The sequence below is a fragment of the Lytechinus pictus genome, chromosome 13 (genome assembly GCF_037042905.1).
Source record: "Lytechinus pictus isolate F3 Inbred chromosome 13, Lp3.0, whole genome shotgun sequence".
Classification (NCBI taxonomy): Eukaryota; Metazoa; Echinodermata; class Echinoidea; order Temnopleuroida; family Toxopneustidae; genus Lytechinus; species Lytechinus pictus.
In genome coordinates this window covers 14,913,017-14,935,601 of record NC_087257.1, presented here as the reverse complement: position 1 = coordinate 14,935,601, position 22,585 = coordinate 14,913,017, and the positions used below count along the sequence as shown (strand labels likewise).

Genomic DNA, 22,585 nt, shown 5'->3' with positions numbered 1-22,585 from the left:
GTAGTTGTATGGGGTTATATCCCACTGCTGCCACCATATCAATGATAAAAGGTAGTTGTATGTGGTTATGTACCACTGCTGCCACCATATCAATGATAATAAGTAGTTATATGGGGTTATATCCCCTCTGCCACCATATCAATGATAACTAGGAGTTTCAAGACATGTAGGGGAGAAAACATTAAGACAAGAATAATCCAACTATCGAAGTCCCTGCTCACAAAGTTTTGTGAGCAGAATGAATATCTTTTGTTTTTCATGGGTTAAAAAAATGTAAGTCTTTGGTAGGCTCAGTACTTCTGTCTGTTCAACTTTACCTCCTTTACTCAAATTAAGAATAGCTCTCATCCATCTCTTTCTATAATTGAACCTTTAGTTCTTATGTAAAGTCTACATGAATCATAGAATTAATTTAGTCAAGAAAATTATTTTGAATCGACCATTGTTGGTTTTCTTTCCATCCAGATGTGGAGGCCCCTACTTTTGATGAATGCCCGACTGACATTGCAGTTTACACTGAGAGGAGTATGAATGAGACCAATGTCCGGTGGTCTGTCGAAGCATCAGATAACAGTGGTAGTGACCCTCAAGTGACCTGTGACCTCTATTCTGGGGTCATGACCGCGGGCATGTATGCAGTCACCTGTATAGCAAGAGATGAGACCGGGAATGAAAACATCTGCAGGTTTTCAATAGATGTCATTGGTGAGTACTCTGGCGTTGGTACACATATCCATAAACTGAGTTCACTCCTTTTTTTTATATTCTGATTTGAACTCTGTTTTAATGTTTATTTTGAATCAACCTCAGTCTTTTTAAACTTTTAAATCCTCATTATCGTTCATTCTTGTTGTTTAGATTGTTATATTTTGTGTTCATTGTTCAAGACTGGTAAAGTGAATCGTACATTATCTTATTAACATTTTGTTTGTTTGCAGTTCTGTTAATGGTGCAGTACTAACTCACAAGGCTTTATCGTTCTTGTTGTCTCCTTATTGACAAGTACACTCTTTCTAGTATATTTTCCAGATTACAGTGAATATTTTTTACTTTCTGTGTATGGTGAGTTAACCTGGATGGTATTTTGCTTTATTTTGTATTGCATCTTATTGTATCCTTGTCTTCTATGATAAAATATATGCAATCAATTCAAATTAAGTTCAAATTAAACTTCCTATACCTCTCTCTCCAGATCTGCTAGTGAAAGCATAAATGTCTAGTCTACATGTCTACATCTGATGATTTTATAGGATTGCTTGCTTGCTTTCTTTCATTTATTTATTTTCTCTCTTTCTTTTTTCCTACTTTATGTCTTTCTTTCTATCTATCCATCTTTCTTTCTTTCTCTCTTTCTTTCTTTAGTACGTAAGTGTCAAGAAGCATATGAGCCTCCTTTGTTTGGAACCCTGGTTGGGTCATGTGACAGGTCACATGGTTCTGTGTGTCACCTGACCTGTCTGATTGGTTATTCATTGGTTGGTTCATCTGAAGCAAGCTGTGAATTTAATGGAACAGACATGTACTGGAACACCGAGGAAGATCCATTCTGTCAAGGTAATTATAGAAAATCACACACCTGGGGCCTGTTGCATAAAACTTATTACCTGAGAAAACTCTGGTAAAAACTGAAAACTAAGGTTAATCTGATTTCTGCCATTGACTTTAACACAGGGCAAAAACTCTGGTAAAAACAACCTGAGTTTTCTCAGGTAAAAAGTTATATGCAACAGGCCCCTGGTGGGTGTTTTATAAAGCTGTTAAAGCTGTTCGTAAAGTGACCCATGACTTCAAAATTTACATTTTTGTATAAACTGAAAATTAACTTTACTATGTCACTATTAAGGGAAAAGTGCCTTGGAAAATCCACTCATATGTTTTACCGTTACATGTTTTGTGTATCCCAATGCATTATCTTGTCTATTCACGTTTACTTGTTGGATGGGACCCCATGGTTGTAGATTCCAGTATTTCCAGCGATTCCAGCAAACTCTCATTAACTTAAAAACTAAAAATCAACACCATCATTGTGTAGCTATGTAAAGTGCATTAGGAAATCCATTGCTATATTATGTATTCCAATCAATTCATAAAACAGTATCTTTTATTTTTTATTTCAGTTATTGGATGTGACCACTTGGTTGTAGATTCCAGCGTTTCTGCTTCTCCCTCATCATGTATAACATCAGACAAAGTGCATTCTGGGACAACTTGCACACTTCATTGTGATCTTGACCTCACACTTGATGGGGGTCTTGAATCTGTGACCTGCTTAGAATCTGGTCACTGGAGCTCTGATTTGGGTACTATCGGTCAACTAAGATGTCTTGGTGAGTAAAATCCTTATTTGAATATCTAGTGGGTTAAAACCTGATATAAAAGCTTTAGTGAGTGAAACCTTATATGAAAGCCATAATGAGTAAAAACCAGATATAAAAGCCATAGTAAAAACAACTTATAAAAACCATTATAGTGAGTAAAAACATATAAAAGCCATAGTGAGTAAAAACCTGATATACATGTAAAAGCTTTAGTGAGTAAAACCTTGTATGAAAGCCATAATGGGTAAAAAACTTTTATAAAAGCCTTGGTGAGTATAAACCTGATATAACAGCTTAGTGAGTAAAACCTTATATGAAAGCCATAATGAGTAAATACCTGATATAGAAGCCATAGTGAGTAAAAACTTTGTTTAAAAGCTGCAGTGAAAACCTGATATTAAGGTCTTAGTAAAATAAAAATATTTTTTTATATAGCGCTTTTCCCATAATGGCCCAAAGCGCTTTACAGCATATTATTACCCCTGTCATCGGATCCTTGCATGCTAGCATACAATGTATGCACCTTCTCCACTCCCTGGGGAGCATTTCAGTGCAAAGACTCCATTGCTAGGCATACTACATAGGCTTTCGCATCCTACTGGGTACCCATTTAGCACCTGGGTCGAGAGTGGCAAAATGTTGATTAACACCTTGCCAAAGGACGGTAGACCGCGTTGGGATTTGAACACACGACCCTCTGTTTTCAAGGCGAGAGTCAGAACCACTACGCCACGGCTCTTCCTAAGCCAATAAAAGCCATATGGAGTAAAAACCTGATATAATAGCCTAGCGAGTAAAAATATATATAAAAGCCATTATAGTGAGTAAAAACCTAGCATAAAAACTTTTTATGAAAGCCATAGCAAATAAAAACCTTATATAAAAAAAACACATTGTGAGTAAAACATTATATAAAAAAAACTTTAAAATCCTTATATAATGTCATTTTTCCAATAATTTTTGTTGTAGTTGTAGCAATAAGTCCAGAAAAGGGAATTTAGACTAGTATGTGGAGTAAGTTCACGATCTCACACAAATATTTTGTTTTATGAAAACAAGTTCCTTAATTTACATGACATATTTGATCTCAACCTTGGTTGCATTATGTATCAATTAAATAAAAGAGAACTTCCACTTGCCCTTGATTCATTATGTGTTAGAAATGACCAAATCCATTCTTACTATACAAGACAAGTTTCTTTTCTCCACTTGCCATTGGTCAAAACTAGTTTTCGGCTAAATACATTTGTTTATACAGGGCCAAAATTATGGAACTCCCTTCCTTCTTCATTGAAGCAATCAGTTAGCCTTAAGTAGTGTTTTTAGAAACAAATTAAAGACCGATTTACTGAAGAAATACTTAAATCAGTAAACGAATGCCTGCTTGTTATATCTCGTCTAACTTTATAAATTGTATTCTTCCCACAATTATCTATGCAAAAATAGAGCTCTGCCTATTTTCTTTATATTTTCCTCTTTTCTTTCTTCTTTTCGAATTTCAGATTCTTATACTTTAGGTCTAATAGAATGTTTGCATTCTGCATTTCACCTTTTTGTTACTTTTTAGTGTATCTTTTGTAAATATGTATATCTGTACTTTGGTTATTTACTCCAATTTTTTGTTTGCTTGTTCTATGATGTTTTAAAATGACATTCTGGTGGCCTATGGCCCACAAGCTAAGCTTCTTAGTAGGTCACCACGTTTCATTTCCATCTGTTCTCATGGGTGTTACTAATGTTCCATAAAAAGTAGTGCATGTATTATGTATATTATCGTGTAATTATTTACTTTTGTTCTTTGCCATTTACTTGTATCCCAATAATTTACTGTTGTTATTGTTGTTGTTTGATATCGGAATTGAAACGAAATAAAGATTCATTCATTCATTCATAATCATTTACACACTTCTAATGATATGCATATCACTGATTTGTTGAAATAATGAGCAAATGATAACACCCTAATTTTTCATATAAATTTGATTTTAATGTTAGATACGATTAATCTTTTGCTTTCTATTAAAATCAACGTTTTGTTGGGGTAGACGTTATCTTTAAGGAAGTAATAGACTATTTATAAGTCAATGGTTTTTTTTCTAATGGATTACAGATCTCACAGCTCCAACACTCACATCCTGTCCCGTTGAACCTATCACGGCAATGCGCACTGAATTCTGGGGAGTGGAAGTGACCTTTGACCTCCCTAATGCAGCAGACAACATCGACAGTGATCTTACAATGATAACAGATCCCATTGACCTAACGTCGCCGTATAACTTCACGACCGACACCAAATGTAGTTTCTCCTTTAGTGACCATTCAAACAATACAGCTACCTGTGTCTTCCAAGTTTACGTGACCAGTAAGTAAATGAGTCAAATTATATCACCAATCAAAGGTTCTTTAGTGGTCACTTGTCCATTGTGATCTCTCGGTATTCTATTTTATTATTCTGATTTCTAAGATAAGAATAACTTCAAATATATTTAATAATTGTAATCTATAGAGAAGCAATTATAATGTACTGTAGGTGTGTGTATATAACTAATCACTGGCGGATCCAAGGGGGGGGGGGCACGTCCAGACGGCCCAGGCCCCCCCCCCCCCATTTTCTTATGAGAGGCACAACTGAAATTTGTAATGTAAAAATGCCGTTGAAACAAAAGTGTGCCCCCTTTTGAAAGTGAAGCTCTTTTTTTTTTTTTTTTTTTTTTTTTTTTTTTTTTTTGGCTTGTCAAATTTTACCTCTGGAAAATGTGCCCCCCTCCCTTTCGAAAATCCTGGATCCGCCCCTGTAACTAATGCTCATGGCGGTTCCGTGGAAATCTGAAATAATATCCAAAGAATGTGCAGTTGTGAATGGGTTCGTGGTAGACTAATGCAGTTTAAGCATTTTGTGCCTTCGCATTACAAAGTGAATACATGATGCCTTTATCAACACTAACATCACATATGAAACCTCTGCATTATTTGTTTTATAAAATGGGCTGGCAATATGACTTCGTAGTGGGAAATTTTAAAGCCCTCCTAATTGCCACATATCGCACAGATGAAGAGGCCACATCTGCTTTCTGAATTGTTATCACAAACTAGTTAAATACATGCCTGAGTGATGATATGCATCTCACCGTTTCTGTTACATTTCCAATGTCTATTGCTTAGTACTCTTTTCAAATATGCCGACTCCCTGTCTATGTCTTCTTCTGCACCAGAAGCTGTCGAAAATGCATGCCAAGATGGTTGCATAGAGTTAAAGCATTACTACAATGTATGTGATTTGCATATGCCCTCACAATTGGTTACATCCTTAAACCCGTTGTATCAATTTGTTTATACAACCTGTATATAAGATTTTGACAGAATGAGACCATGTCCCATATCATTTTCCAATTTCAGATAATGTTCGCCCAGTCGTGCAATTTTGCCCACCAGACCAGAACATCACAACTTTGACGAAGATGACAGCGGTTAAGTGGGACGATCCTGTGTTCCTAGCTCCTCCGGGGATTGACATCATTGAGAACTGTAACCATGGCAGCAACTCTGCTCTGCTTCCGTGGGGTCACCATGCTATCTTATATCAGGCCAGTGACGGCATGAATGGATTGAAGGCAGAATGTCGTATCAACCTGGACATTGAACGTAAGTATTGGATCCGATCATATGCACTCACAACTCCATGCATTTCATCATACATTTGCTGCCAACATCCATACATGTATTCAGAGGCTTACCATAATTTTCATTTAGGTTGACCACTGTTTCATAGATAGCAATGAGAATTGAAAAAAAAAATTTCAACTGAACAATAATAATAATAGGCATTTATATAGCGCCATCTATCTAAAAATATTCTATTCCGAGGCGCACAAAAAAAGAAAGAATGAGAAAGTTTAGATGAGTGTCAAAGTGCCAATAACTAATACTGTTAGAAAAGATAAGACTTCAGTTTTGATTTGAAGGTCTCCAGTGATGGTATAATTCTTAAATTTAACGGCAAATTATTCCAGAGAGAAGGTGCTGAGGCAGAGAAAGCTCACGCACCATATGCTACACGTGTCTTGGGAGTCTTAAGAAGTTGCTGGTGTGATGATCTTAGGCTACGAGCTGGTGTATAAGGCATGACAAGGTCTTGTAGATATGTTGGTGCCAAACCATTTAACACTTTCCAAGTGAGAAGAAGTATTTTCAATTCTATAAAATAAATCCATAAAAGGCTTACTTTAAATTTTCATTTAGGTTGACCACTGTTTCCTAGATAGCAATGAGAATAGAAAAAAAAAGTTTTCAACTGAACAATGAATCCAATAAGCAAGGATAAATAAGGATCAAGCAGTAGTAGTGAAAGTGAGATCCTAGGAAGTCTGTAGTGTTTACATTGATAATAAAGGTTTATATTCACTTTGAAAAGAGAAATAGTGACTAAAAATTGGTTCTGTTGACTTCAAGAAATGAATTCTTAATATAAGATTGCATTTTTCATTCTAATATCAAGACTGATATAATTTACTGATAGTTAATGTGTTTAAATGTCAAAGCGGCACTTAATTGACAAAGCTATTGGGGGAAGGTTCGTAGTCATAGTTTGGAACTTGCTCAGCTTGGGTTTCCTGCAAGAATAATATCGTGCTAAGTGCCATGACTTATTGCTTAATCTGTGCATGATGAGAAATCAGTCAAGCAGTTTATCATATAGAAAAATGTATACAAGTAATGCTAGCAGACCTGGAGTGTGTTACGTAATCGGTGCCAGAATGTCTGAGAGAAGGAAGTGAGGGAAATTGGTATAGACTAAGGAACCAGAAGTTACTTTGAAATATAAATCATGATGCAAGGTGTTGGTGTTGGTATAAGAATCATGAGACCTGGTAAAAGTCTGGGACTTGGGCTTATTGATATTTAAAAAAAAAACCTGCAGTAAAGGAAGCTATTAAAACTGCTTTCGGTTGAATTTGTACTGTGCAAAGTTTTTATCGCGGGCAAATAAAGGACAGATCATTATAAGTAAATGTAAGCCTTTTGCATATTGCGTATGATTCAATATCCCCCATGGTTCTGGACTTGCATTCCCCTTTAAAATGCTGTTCACATATAAGTCAGCATACGCTGGCTAAATTATTAATTCATTCATTCATTCATTCATTAGATTTAATGTTCAAGTGCAGAATGAGTAGAAATAGGTATTTTGAAGTCTGTTATTACACATTTTGTTTATTCATATTACATGCATTATTGAGCGCAAAATAGAAAAAAAGTGTCAAGTTCGCAAATTCATCTCATGCAGTGGTATTAAGATTATATTAATAAATTTCTTTATACTAGCTGTACCTTGTCATGATCTCCACATCCCTGCAAACGGTGCGTTGGCCTGCGATGATGGCTTTGCGTACGGACGTTACTGTACAATGGTTTGTAACAAGGGCTATGACATCCCTCGTCTGAGGTCCTCCGATTCGCCCCAGACACTCTTCATTTGTGGCTCCTCCGGCGTTTGGTCCCCTCACTCTTACGTACCAGATTGCTCAAGTAAGTTGACATTACAAAGGTTTTATCCCCTTGTGTGTGATGTCCATTTCTCAGATCATCTAAACATGGTCGTGGCTATAACCACTTATCAGTTTAGTCTAATTTCCATTCAGTCCACACATAATTTCTTAACCCTTAACGTGCCATGAACACATATCTGTGCATCCACTGGACTGCCACGAACACATTTTCGTGCAATGGTCATACAGCTATTGTTATGCCTATTGCATTTTGAGGAGTGCATTGCAGGCATGAGTGATTCCATTGTTCAGTTCAGCATATGGTCAAGAGGTTTAACATTATTGTCTCATGAGTGATTCTCTTTTTTTAATAAATAAAACATTTAAATATAGACTCTTTGAAAAAAAGTGGCACTCGCTGATTACAGTGAATTGCACATTTGAAGAGTTACCTGGTAATACTCCCTTTTTTAAACTGTCATTTAGTCAATTTTCCAAATGATTCAATGTCCACTCTATCTAATCTATTTTTTCTTAAATGAAAACTTGTTTCATGAACAAGTCATTTAATCATTTACACCAAGTGGCTATTAGACAAAATGGATATATCCTAACTGGAAATTAGACAAAATGGTTAATGGGCTAAATGGTAATTAGACCAAATTGTTATTAAACTTACTGGTTGTAGATAAACTATGATTAGAGCATGTGAACAGGCAATTGATGCAGACGAAAATACGCATGTGTAATTGATCGCTAAAGCCCTCTATATAGATATCTTATGATAGATTTCAGAGAAATTGATATTGTTTTTCAGGACGACGTAACCCAAGGCGAATGAACCTTCCACTGAGCATGATGTACTTCGAAGGATTATGCGACAGTGGTGACAACCAGTCAGTGAATACCATATCAGAGAAGTTTGTGAGCATCATCACCCATACGGACTTTGCAGAGATCTGCACCCTGAACCGGCTTTGCAAGGTGGACCATGTCAGGGTCACATGCGGACGAGGGAACGATCGTCGGAAACGTGATGCCAGTGCAGAGAAGTTGGGAGAGGCGTCTGGCATTGCTGCTGTATCAATGGTATTATATGTAGCTTGGAAATATTGTTCAAGATATGATCATAACTGCACTAAAAGCCATGTATGATGTGATATGTGGGTCGTCCAGTCCAAATGTCATTTCCTTTCGATGAAATGCAGAAAATAGCTAAATCGAAAAATAATTATTAACGATAATGATAACAATGTTAATGATGGTGATAACAATGATAATATTAACAAAGGTATTAACAACAATAATAATAAGAAGAAGAATAATAATGATAATAAGAATGATATTAATGATGATAATGATGATGCTGATAACGATGATGATAATGATTAGTTAATGAATAGTAATAGTTTATAGTTGATAACATGCAACATTTTACAGAGTGGTTTATGCAGCACATTTTAACTACTAGAAAAAGGTGCTAAATATGTATATGTAATATATCCTCTTGATAGGATTACATTGTATAGCCCTTAATACAAAGGAATATATTTACTACTTATAGTTGACCATCGCAGTAGCACAACTAATGTAAAATGTCACCTGATCAATGAGATTTCTTCATACAGGCCACCCATTCATTTCATGTGGTTGAAGAGTGGCAAATGTTGATTAATAGCTTGTCAAAGAAAGTTTAGTGCTGCGCTGGGATGCAAACCCCCATCCTTCTTGTTTTAAGTCCAGATATTTGTATCCATACCCCCTTACAAATGCTAAGGCTCTCACTTCAAACTCTCAATGTCAGCAATGCTGACCCGAAGATTATCATGTTGACTCACTCCTAGCTGTGCCATCATCTTTTTCATTCTCAAGGTTCTGAGTATGGTGTTGGATGAAGATCTATCTGAGAATAAGCAAAACGAGACAGAGTTCATGTACCAATTAGCACGGCACATCCATGAACACACCCAGGAAGCTATATTTGGTGGCAGCGGTGGGGTTTCAGATGAAGATACTCAAACTGGTCCATTGTATGGTGTCAGGAGTGGGATTTCAGATGAAGGGCTTCAAGCTGATCCATCATATGGTGTCAGGAGTGGGATTTCGAATGCAGAGACTCAAGCTGGTCCATTATATGGTGTCAGGAGTGGGATTTCAGATGAGGAGACTCAAGCTGGTCCTATTTACGGTGTCAGGAGTGGGATTAGAAGGAACTCACTGGTGTCTGCAGACAGAGACCTTGATCTGTGGCTTGATGAGATCACCTCTGAATGTGATCCTGGATACATTCCAGATCATCGTCATCACTCATGCAGTAAGTTTGCAGATGAATTAAAAAAATAAAAAAATAAAATCTTCCTGTTTTCGGTAATTGCTTCTGACTGAAAAGCCCTACATCTTTCTTAGTAGTTATGTAAATTTGTAGTCTTTTGTTGAATCTCCATGTCATTTGTATGAATTTCTATGTCAGTATTATTTCCTGTGGAGAGTGGTGTGTATAAAGACAATGCCTCTGAGCACAAATTGGAGCTTGATTTCATTGCAGCCTTTAGCAGAATTTCCTGTGTCATCCTCAATTGCTGTGCTGAAAAAAAGAATACAGAATCAATAAAACCTGTCTGAAATAATTTTCTTTAAAATATCTACTCTCTTAGCTCTTTATAACTTGCCATGCAGGTTCTTTTTCATAGAGTCATGACTTATAGATTATTCTTATTTATCTTCTACCAGTTGCCTGTCCCACTGGGCACTACTTCCTTCACTCATCTGGAGAATGTGTTCGATGTGAAAGGGGCTTTTATCAAGATGATCAAGCTCAAAGTCAATGCAAGCCATGTGCGGAGGGAACCTTTACCAGTGAGCCAGGAGCAAGGAGTGCTACTGATTGTGAAGGTTTGTTTAGAAATACTTCTGAAATAATACAAATCAAAATTTGTTATTATCATATTGGATTATTTTCAACGTGGTTTATATCTTTTGATATCAGTGTCAGTGCAACCATGTGTGGACGGAACTTTAACCAGGTACATGTACATTACCTAAGTCTTATAGCAACAAATTCTGCTGATTGTGAAAGTTTGATCTAAAATATATCTGAATAAATCAAATCAAGAGTTTTTGTTATTATATTGGATTATTTTCAAATTGGTTTAAATCTTTTGATATCATTTGATACCTATTTTTTTATACCTATTTTGTAGTGAACTAAGCAAAGTAAATTGGGATGTTTTGAACGCAATTGACAATGTAAACATAAGGTATGATTGTTTTCTGAAACTGTATAGAGATGTTTATAATCGATATTTTAGTGCAAAGATAAAGAAAAAGAAAGTAAACACAAAAAGAAAACCATGGATAACTAAAGATATCATAAACCTAAGTAAACGAAAACATGCTTTGTACCAAAAATACCTGAAGAGTAAATCTGATACATGTGAAAACGCCTATAAAAGGTGCCGTAATGATCTCGGTAACTTGATAAGAGAAAAGAAACGCGAGTATTTTCACACGAAATTTGCGAAACTACAAGGTAATATGAAAGGGACATGGAATGTTATAAACCAGACTTTAAATAGAAATATATCGAAAACAATTGTAAGAGGGTTAGAAATAAATGGTAGTACAGTAACTGATCAACAGGAAATAGTCAATGAGTTCAATGACCATTTCACTTCAGTCGGTGTGAAGCTAAGAGAAAACATCAACAGTAATAGCACAGAAAATTCATTTAGAGAGTGTATGACTGGTCATTTTGAAAAGTCGTTGTTTTTACATCCTGCTACGGAGAGGGATATTTTAAACGTTGTCCTGAAACTTGATGTAAGTAAAGGTCCAGGGTATGATTACATTCACCCCAAAGTCTTGAAGAAATCTATTCATGTAGTCTTGACTTCTCTTTGTAATATAATTAATTTGGCCATAGAACGTGGTATATTTCCTGATGCACTCAAAATCGCCCGAGTAACTCCGGTTTTTAAAAGTGGTAATACCTCTTCACTAAATAATTATAGACCTATATCAGTATTATCAATTTTCAGTAAGATCTTTGAAAAAATTATATATAATAAGTTGATTGTTTTTATTGAAAATAATAACATTTTATTCGAAAAGCAATTTGGTTTTAGAAAAAACCATACTACTTGCCATGCACTTTTAAAATTCGTCGATAGCATATCTCAGGCTTTTGAGTGCAATGAATTTTTAATCAGTATATTTTTAGATCTATCAAAAGCTTTTGATTGTATTGATTTTAATATTTTATTCCATAAATTGTATTTTTATGGAATTAGAGGGACTCCATTGTTATTATTGAAAAGTTATTTATTAAATCGTAAGCAATATGTGAGCATTGGCAATAATACATCAGCATATAGCAATATACAAATGGGTGTACCTCAGGGATCTAATCTAGGCCCATTATTATTTTTATTGTATATAAATGACTTGCCAAGTGTTAGCAGTATTTTATCATTTATTCTCTTTGCTGACGACACAACACTATTTTTATCTGGTAATGATCCTTTTAATATGAATTTTATATTAAATACTGAAATAGCCAAAATTCAACGATGGTTTCTTGCCAATAAACTTTTTATTAATTTCGAAAAAACAAATTATGTTATTTTTAAAACACATAATAAACATATTGATAACAGTGCAATACGAATAACAATTGCCAATAAAGCAATAAAGCAGGTTAATCAAGTAAAATTCTTAGGAGTAATTCTTGATGAAAATATGACATGGAAATATCATATAGATTACATTTGTAAAAAGATTTCTAGAGTAATTGGAGTATTGAACAGAGTCAAAAAAGTTTTACCATTACGCATCCTTGTAAATATATATAATACCTTGATCTTGCCACATTTGAACTATTGTCTGATTATCTGGGGTGGCTGTGCATCATATTTATTCCAAAGGATATATGTGATTCAAAAACGTGCAATAAGGGTAATAACAAATTCCTTTTTTAGAGCTCATACACAGATTTTATTTTTTAAGCTAAAACTTTTAAAGCTAAATGAACTTTATGATTCGCAAATTATTTTATTTATGTACAAATATTTCAATTTAAATTCTATTTTTCCATCTTGTTTTAATACTTATTTTATATTTAATAGCAGTATAAATAATTATGTAACGAGAAATTCAAACAAATTATATATACCGTTCTTTCGTTATACGCTTTCTAAATCTACAATTCGTTATAAAGGACCAAACTTGTGGAATAATTTACCCGATACTTTAAAATTATCTGTTACATTCTCATCATTGAAACGTAGATTGAAACAAAACCAACTGTCTACTTATAGTTAATAATTCCAACTACCTATCTGAGGGGGGGGGGGGGTGTTGATTTCGATGTGTTCGTGTCTGTTTTGTTTGTTTGTTTTTTTGGCCACTATTCTATTTGTGTTTTTAATCGTACCATAATGTAGTAATCAAGGGAGTCGGCTTTGACAGGTCAATGGCCTTTCTGACTTCCTACATCCGCTACATTTTATTTTCATTTCTTTTATATTTTGACAATTTTGTATCGCTTATACTGTGATTTAAATTATTGTACTCCTTTGTTGTTGTATACTTGTACATATGTTTTTAAAGGATGTCAAATAAATGAATTGAATTGAATTGAATTGAATTAACCCTGTGCAATGCCCCCCCTCCCCCTTTCTGCATGTTCTGCAATATTAGATCAGATAATATTAATAATATTACTATTCTGCTTTACATAGTGTTTAGTATATTGGAACTGTGTTACTTAGCATTTTACAGATACTCCAGACAAAAAGTATGTACATGTAGTTTTCATTAGCTTTCTTTGGGCATGTGGAACAAAGTAGAACAAATTGGTGCCCGTAACACAAAGCTTAGCAATGATCGTAGAAACACTTTTCTACGATTGATTCCATTGAATACAATACACAATCAATTGTGAAAATCAAGTGTACGATTAATCACTAACCTTTGTATTATGGGACCCAGATGTGACTCAAAATGACTAGATAAGTCATGTGTAGGACTAGTTCAACACATGCTTGAATTTTTTTAATAACATTTTTCTGTAAACTTTAATTTGGAAAGAGTAATGAAAATATAGATTAAAAGATTGAAAACTTTTTACCATTTTAGAATTTTTTGTTTAATCTTTGTGGTTCTCAGTTATTAAAATACATGATAAATCCCAGAGTAACTTTCTATATATATTTTTTTAATCTGACTCTTCTATTTTGAAAGTCAAAAAGGGGCCTAAGCTTTCGATCCTAGCAGAATCTTCGTCGGAGGCAAAATGACAAACGTATAAAGTGGAACAATCATAATGTAGACCACAATTAAGCTACATCAACACTAGAAACAAGGAGACAAAAGGGGCATTAGTGAGTAGAGAAGACCAATCAGGTTATAGTGAAGGGGATGAAAGAAAAGGAGTAGGCAGACACAAAGGGAAGTTAGTGTAAGTAAGGCCAGTAAAAGACCTCAAGCCAAGAGGGATTAGGAAAATGAGGCAGGCAACATCAAACAGGATCTGGAACAAAACAGTGATAATGGGATGAATAACAAGAGAATTAGTGAGAGGTGGGTCAAACAGGTTACAAAGAAAGGCATAATAAACTGGTGCATAAGAGTGGGGGAAAAAAGGAAAAGAATGGGGAACAACTGATAATGTGCAAAAGACATATAAGTATATATGATAAAGCATTAAACAAACTAAGAGAAGAAGGTAAGTGTAAATATGTATCTATAAGTGATATGTATATAAATATATCCAAAAAAGAAATGTATATGAAAAAATATAAATACCCATATGGTGTAACTGATATTGTAATCCGCTAGGTGTGACGGGAAAAAAACATAAGACTATATAGTAGGGGAAAAAAAAAAAAAAAAAAAAAAAAAACCTGTATATGTGAAAAAGAGGAAGCAAATTGCCTAAAAAGGTAAAAGCAAATATAGAAGAGAGGGGGGTGTATTATGAAGAAACCATAGTATACATGTAAATAAGCAAATGTGGTAAATCTAAAAGAGGTGAGTGGAGAAAAAACAAATATATATATATATATATATATAATAATTATTATATCGCCTGAATAAGGAAGGAAAAATTGGAGCTAAGCTTGTATGAGATATGGGAGGAAAGTAGAGGAAGAAACTATAATGTAACTATTCAAAAGAGCTGAGGGGAAAAATTATATGTACCGTATATATAAATTGAAAGTGGATAGGAAAGAATAATCAGTCGTTCCCCTCTTGGATGTTCAGGCCATGAGGTTGGATGGTGCGTAGTCGTCTCATCCAGAGCTTCTCCCTGCTAGTACGGACTGAGTCAGGACGGGTACCTAAAGATTCGATGCCCTGTAGCATCATGTCAGTGATGGAGTGGTTGGGGAGGTTAAAATGGCGGCCAACTGGAGTGTCCAGCTTTGCTGTGTTGACGGTGGATCTGTGCCCGTAGAATCGTTTCTTGAGTGTGGTCTTGGTTTCCCCTATGTATTGTACCCTACAAACTCTGCAAGTGATGAGATATACAACATTAGTGGTAGTGCATGTGATGTTGCCCTTGATTTGGTGAGACAGGCTGGTAGAGTTGCTGGTGAAAGTATCGCCCTCGTAAAGGTGTATTTCACATATGATGCACCTGTTGCTGGTGCATTTGAAGGTGCCATGCTGTATGGGAGAAGAATGGTTAGTGAGGGAGGGCACTTCAGCACGAACAATGAGGTACCTGAGATTCGGTGGGCGTCGGTATGCTAGAACGGGAGTATCGGGAACGGCCTGTTGGAGACGATCAGAAGTGTGTAAAATGTGGTGGTTATCACACAGGATTTTGCGGAGAGGGGGTAGATTGGGATGGAAGGTGGTCACAAGCGGTATTCTGTCGGTGGTCTCCTTGTCACTTTTTCGTTTGAGAACTTCAGATCTGGGGAGAGAACGAACTTTGTTAATTGCCAGTTGGACTGCCGTGGCCCCTGGCACAGAGATGTTTCTGCAAATTCCTGGCATGGAAGGAAAAATCAGGGTCCTCGGAGCAGATACGGCGAAGTCTGAGGGCTTGACTGTAAGCGATGCCGGTTTTGCAGTGACGGGGGTGGCAGCTGGATGAGTGGAGGTACTGGTGGGTATCTGTGGGTTTAGAGTATAGGGTAGTGGTGATACCATTAGACTTTTTCTGGACTGTAACATCAAGGAAGTGGGTTTCCTGTTGGGAGAAATCAGAAGTGAATTTGATGGTCCTGTGGAAGGAATTGATGTGGTCAATGAATGTATGGAGGCTGTCTTCATCCCTGGTCCAGATGAAGAAAATGTCGTCTATGTAACGCCACCAAATCCATGGGCGACAGGGGGCTGAATCTAACATCTGCTGTTCCAGCTTGGTCATGAAGAGACAGGCGAATGAAGGAGCCATCCGGGTGCCCATTGCTGTACCGAATATCTGTAGGTAGTGCTTGCCCATGAATGTGAAGTTGTTTTTTGTTAGTACATGAGACATGAGAGATTTGATATCGGATATGGGGGGACTGGAATGGCCACTGGCGGCCAAGGCTTCACATGATGCTTGGATACCTTCGTCGTGGGGAATATTGGTGTACAGTGAAGAAACATCGAAAGTGCCGATGATCGCAGTCTCGGGTATCTGGTCCTTGATGTCATTTAGTTTCCTGAGAAAGTCTGGAGTGTCGTGGATGTAAGAGGGTGCACGTGAGACAAGGGGCTTAATGTGGTAATCAACAAAAAGGGAGATGTTCTCTGTTGAGGAACCATTTCCTGAGAGGATGGGTCGACCGGGGTTGCCAGGTTTGTGGATCTTCGGGAGGAGATAGAAGCGGGCAGGTTTAGCATTAGTAGGGGAGAGAAATTTGTGGGCCTTCTCAGAGAGATGCTTGTGTTCTTTCATGTCATTCAGTGTCGATTGGATCTGTAGGGAGAAATTACAAGTAGGGTCAGAATCGAGGAGTGCATAGTGAGATCGATTATTGAGATGTTTCATGGCTTCATCGATGTACTGCTGGCGGTCCATAACAACAACGGCTGATCCTTTGTCTGCAGGCTTGATGATGATGTCGGACCTGTTTTTGAGTGATGAGAGAGCCTGGCGTTCTTCTCGAGGAAGGTTGTCATGTGCTCTGGTGTCGAGGGTATCTGTGGAGCGAACTTGGGATGAGACAGCTTGGATATAAGTTTCAAGGGAAGGAACTCTATTCTTAGGTGGAATCCATGTGCTTTTCTTGTAGAAGGGCTCGGGATCAGAAGGGGGTGCATCTAAAAAGAACTCTTTGAGACGTATCCTGCGATAGAATGTAGAGAGGTCTTGGCTGAGAGCTATCTGTTCAACTTCTGGTGGCAAAACTTGAGACCTTTAGAGAGAAGAGAGGTTTCTGCTTGGGAGAGAGGGGAGGATGAGAGATTAACAACCAAATGGGGGGATGCATCATTGTTGTTGGTATGTCGTCTAAATCTGTTTGACCGTTGTCGCTTCTTTGTGAGATTGCCTATTTTCTTGTTCCTGCGTTCAGTGAGGAGAGACCTGTGTTTAGAGAGATCAGATTCAATTTCATCATTATACTGAAGCCATTGGGTTTGGGTACAGCAAGAACGTAGTTCGTCTTCCAGGCTACTGATGTCAGCTGAAAAAGAATCAAGAGAAGCAATACACTGTTCAGAGAGGATGTTAATTAGTCGAACTGAAGCTCCATGTAAGGTCTGGTTCCATCGTTTGCGAAGTTCAGGTGTGAGCGTACCGAGACTGGGAGTGCAATGAAGTTGGAGGCCTGTGGGTATAATGCGATTGAGGGAATAAAATCTGTAATTGTCCTGGTGAAAAGAGGTCTTGAGGGCCTTCAGCTTGATCTTCCTGAGCTGGTGAAATAAAGATAGATGGTTAGTCATGGTAGAAAAGAGACCTAGAATAAAAAAAAGTGTAAAACAAAGAAAATGGATATTCATAACAAATCAAAATATAAAGAAGGAGAAAAGTCGAGTAGATTTGAACTGGACCTAAAACAGAATGATAATAAGAATACACAAAGTTAATTAAATCAAGCTGAAAGAGACCTAGAATAAAAAAAAAAAAGTGGAAAACAATGAAAATGGAAATTCAAAACAAATCAAATATAAAGAATGAGAAAAGTCGAGTAGATTTGAACTGGACCCAAAACAGAATGATGATAAGAATACACAAAGTTAATTAAATCAAGCTGAAAAGTAAAATCGACCAGACAAAGATACCAGAAAAAACAAAAAACAAAGTTATGCAAGTTTAACTGTGGAAGGAAAGTAAACAAGAAAACACTAACATACAAATACAGAAAATCAAACATATATGGATAAAACAAGACAAATTAGATAAGGAGGATCACATGGGAGTGATACAACAGCAGAAAAGGAGATCGATGGCAAAAAGAAGCTGCTGAAAACTGCTTATCTAATAAAAGAGAGCCAATGGAGTAAATTAGAAAGTCAAAAAGGGGCATAAGCTTTCGATCCTAGCAGAATCTTCGTCGGAGGCAAAATGACAAACATATAAAGTGGAACAACCATAATGTAGACCACAATTAAGCTACAGCAACACTAGAAACAAGGAGACAAAAGGGGCATTAGTGAGTAGAGAAGACCAATCAGGTTATAGTGAAGGGGATGAAAGAAAAGGAGTAGGCAGACACAAAGGGAAGTTAGTGTAAGTAAGGCCAGTAAAAGACCTCAAGCCAAGAGGGATTAGGAAAATGAGGCAGGCAACATCAAACAGGATCTGGAACAAAACAGTGATAATGGGATGAATAACAAGACATATTTTGACATTGCAACCTTGTTCTTCATCTGCTCAGTATCACTATATATTTTGAACGTGGCTCCATCTTCATATCCAGAATGCCTACCTGAATGAATAAAATTATATCCTTCAATTCTAGCAAGAATAAGCAGATACCTTTATTTCCTAATCTCTGAAATAACAATGATAAAAAATTAGTGTTTTAGTAATGAGAAAACATTCTGTAATTTCATCCGATTTCTTTTGTAGGCTTGGAGCATTGGTATTACCTGAGTAATGATATCTGGATTTATTATTTAGTTTTTTCTATAGGATACAAGAGCAACTACTATTAACCCGGCTTTAGCTCGGGCTATCCTTTGTAGGCGTTGAGCATTGATATAACCTGAGTAATGATATCTGGATTTATTATATAGTTTTTTGCCAGAGGATACAAAGCGCAACTACTATTACCCCGGCTTTAGCTCGAGCCATCCCTTCATCAGCAGTGCTCAGTGCATTTAAGTCACTAATCCTACCAGATACCCAATCATCTCACCTGGGTTGAGTGCAGGACATTGTAACTCATTCTAATTTTCTTCTGCTTTGACAGTGCAATGTCAGCCTGGTTACTATTCCTCATCTGGTTTTTCTCCCTGCATCCCTTGTGAAGAAGATCGGTTCTTACCCCTGAGAGGTCACTCGGAATGCTTTCACTGTCCAAATGGACTGTCATCTCCTAGTGGATCAACATCACTTCAGGATTGTCAAGGTACGTTTTTGTCTCACCTGCATAGCAGAGTGAGACTATAGGCGCCGCTTTTGCGACGGCGGCGGCGGCGGCGTCAACACCAAATCTTAACCTGAGGTTAAGTTTTTGAAATGACAGCATAACTTAGAAAGTATATGGACCTAGTTCATGAAACTTGGCCATAAGGTTAATCAAGTATTACTGAACATCCTGCCTGAGTTTCATGTCACATGACGAAGGTCAAAGGTCATTTAGGGTCAATGAACTTAGACCATGTTGGGGGAATCAACATCAAAATCTTAACCTAAGGTTAAGTTTTTGAAATGTCATCATAACTTAGAAAATATATGGACCTAGTTCATGAAACTTATACATAAGGTTAATCAAGTATCACTGAACATCCTGCATGAGTTTCACATCACATGACCAAGGTCAAAGGTCATTTAGGGTCAATGAACTTTGGCCGAATTGGGGGTATCTGTTGAATTACCATCATAACTTTGAAAGTTTATGGATCTGATTCATGAAACTTGGACATAATAGTAATCAAGTATTACTGAACATCCTGTGCAAGTTTCAGGTCACATGATCAAGGTCAAAGGTCATTTAGGGTCAATGAACTTTGGCCAAATTGGGGTATTTGTTGAATTACAGCCATAAATTTGAAAGTGTGTTGGTCTAGTTCATAAAACTTGGACATAATAGTAATCAAGTATCACTGAACATCCTGTGCGAGTTTCAGGTCACATGATCAAGGTCAAAGGTCATGTAAGGTCAAAGAACTTTGGCCACGTTGGGGGTATTTGTTGAATTGCCATCATATCTCTATAAGTGTATTGGTCTAGTTCATAAAACGTGGAAATAAGGGTAACCAAGTATCACTGAACATCTTGTGCGAGTTATAGTAGTTTTCAAAATCAGCACTGCTGCTATATTGAATCGCGTGATGCAGGTGAGACGGCCAGAGGCATTCCACTTGTTGTCTTTCTAGAGGGTAATATGATACCAAGTATCAAAGCGCAGTCGAGTATATGCACATAGTAGCTGCGCTATATGGACATATTATTATTATTATAGAGGGTGTTTCATGAAAGTTGTCAGCACTCACTAAAATAGCACGTTTTCACACAGCCGTGCATAATGAATTCTAGAGTGCAGTAAATGTATTGAAAATACCCGTCAAATGACAATAAACAGCTGAGGGGTCTTCGTCAAAATTTAGTGAACCGGAACAGCAGTTCGTCCCAAGTCTCGGAGCTGGCAAATAATTGCAAATATGTCATTTCCCCAGAGTCCAGGACGAAAGTACAGTTTTGATTCACCAATTTTCGACCGACATCTTTGTAGTTCATTGCCATGAAGGCATTTGACAATACATTTTCTATGTTCTTGAAAGTGTTCTCTGTGGTGGTGTGAAAAGTGTCTATTATCAGCTCTGAGAATTACAGGGAAATTCTTGGATTACTGTGGTAAATGTTGGATAAAATATGACTTGTTGGATAAAACGTCTGACGAGTCCTTTCATGAAACGCTCCCCAGGTCTGACTTTATTATCAAAAAGGGAAATGGAGAAATGTTTCCTCTTGATCTAATAACAGTTTGTTTCATATTCCAGAGCCATGTCCATCGGGTCATTATTCGCCATCAGGATATCAACCGTGCTTACCTTGTCCACCGGGTTCATACCAACCATTCAGAAAACAGAAACATTGCACGGTCGGACTGTAAGATACAAGACGGCGGCATGGTACCGAAGGTGCAAAGTATATCAAAGAATGCACAATGCAGGAGTAATAAGGGGAAGCAATCTACCGGTGTTGTTGTTTTACAATACAACATACTTTTTAAATGAAATTTTAAAGGTGAGGTCACGGATCAAACACATGAACATTGGTTTGTAAGGCTTGCGCCTATCCTCAAGTGAAGAGCTACACATCAGCATTGGAATGGACACAGTCTTCAAGTCTGGCATACGAGCGGGGTGCTTGCACAAATTAAGAAATAGCAATCTATCGACCGGAAATTAAGTTCATAGTCGTAAGAGCAGACAAAAGAACAGGAAATGACTAGGGAATGATAATCTATGGAAGTCGCAGAGGATCCCCATTGGCTTACAAAGGTCAATTTACAATAAACAAACCAACTGTTTGTAAGGGAATGGAACTGGTATTGGTTCAGTTCATGTCTAAAGAGCAGTGGCTAGCATTTTATTTTTCAATAAAAGATTTCACAATGTGACTTGTATAATCCAGAAATTTTCCTCTTAAAAGAAGCATGTACTTGTATGTAGGAATCAATGTGTCTCATGAATGATGCACTAGCAAGATATTTTCATTTTTTTAGTGAAAATGGCATTTGAAAATGATTATGTCACATGACATGTGGATGTGTGGTGTCACATATTTGACAGATACACAACTCTTGTTATTATTTGATCGATTTCTGTCAAGTCTTCACTATTGTGTTTGTGTCATATTTCTGCTCATATTCAAAATTAATCAGACATCAGGATATAATATATTACTTTCACTTAGTGGCTAGCATACATCTATTATTTTTCAATAAAAGATCTCTCAATGTGACTTGTATAATCCAGAAATTTTCCTCTTAAAGAAGCATTTCAAGCAAATGTTTACCCTATTGTGCATTCAACAGGTAAATTGTATCTTTGTTGTACAATGTTTGAAGTTGTCCACACTTTGGTCAAATTAATGATTTGAGGACAGGTAATATCTTATTCACTGTTATGTTTGTCTCGTCATTTCTCTTCATATTCAAAATGAACTAGACATTAGGATGTAAATTACTTTCCCTGTATTTCAAAGCAAATGTACATGTATGCCCCATCATGCAGTATGGATAATGTACAATGCATATTATCTTTGTTCGAATAAAATTGTCCACACTTCGTTTTAAGTAGGACTATTGATAATTAATAATTGATAACCAGATTATCTGTCATCAAATTCACAATCTGTTGTCATGTTTACTGTAAATATCTTATTTGTAAATAAACTTGAAGTATTAGCAGTAGTAGTAGTAGTAGTTGTAGAATAACTACAAGTAGTTGTCATAGTGTAAATACAGGAAGCTGTATGAGTTGCTAGAAATAAATAGATTAAAATACATTGAATGCATCTTTTTAATGATGGTCATTTTTTTATGGCTTTTGTTTTTATATTTCAATGTTAAAAAAAAAATGCAATAAACATGTATCATTCATTTTGCAATGTACTCTACAACAATGACATTGATCAATAAAAAAGAAACAGAAATCACTTCC

The 22,585-nt window shown here is 36.5% G+C and overlaps 1 protein-coding gene across 1 annotated transcript; it reads left to right on the top strand.

The window, feature by feature from the left end:
- Nucleotides 1–469: 469 nt before the first annotated feature.
- On the top strand, nt 470–22,584 carry LOC129275052 (sushi, von Willebrand factor type A, EGF and pentraxin domain-containing protein 1-like). Its single transcript, XM_054911826.2, has 11 exons — nt 470–705; nt 1,363–1,554; nt 2,118–2,327; nt 4,429–4,680; nt 5,715–5,960; nt 7,641–7,844; nt 8,622–8,893; nt 9,677–10,118; nt 10,535–10,696; nt 19,165–19,323; nt 20,918–22,584. Exons 1-11 carry the CDS (start codon nt 528–530, stop codon nt 21,028–21,030), a joined length of 2,430 nt encoding a protein of 809 aa, XP_054767801.2. The 5' UTR covers nt 470–527; the 3' UTR covers nt 21,031–22,584.
- The last annotated feature ends 1 nt before the right edge of the window (nt 22,585 follows it).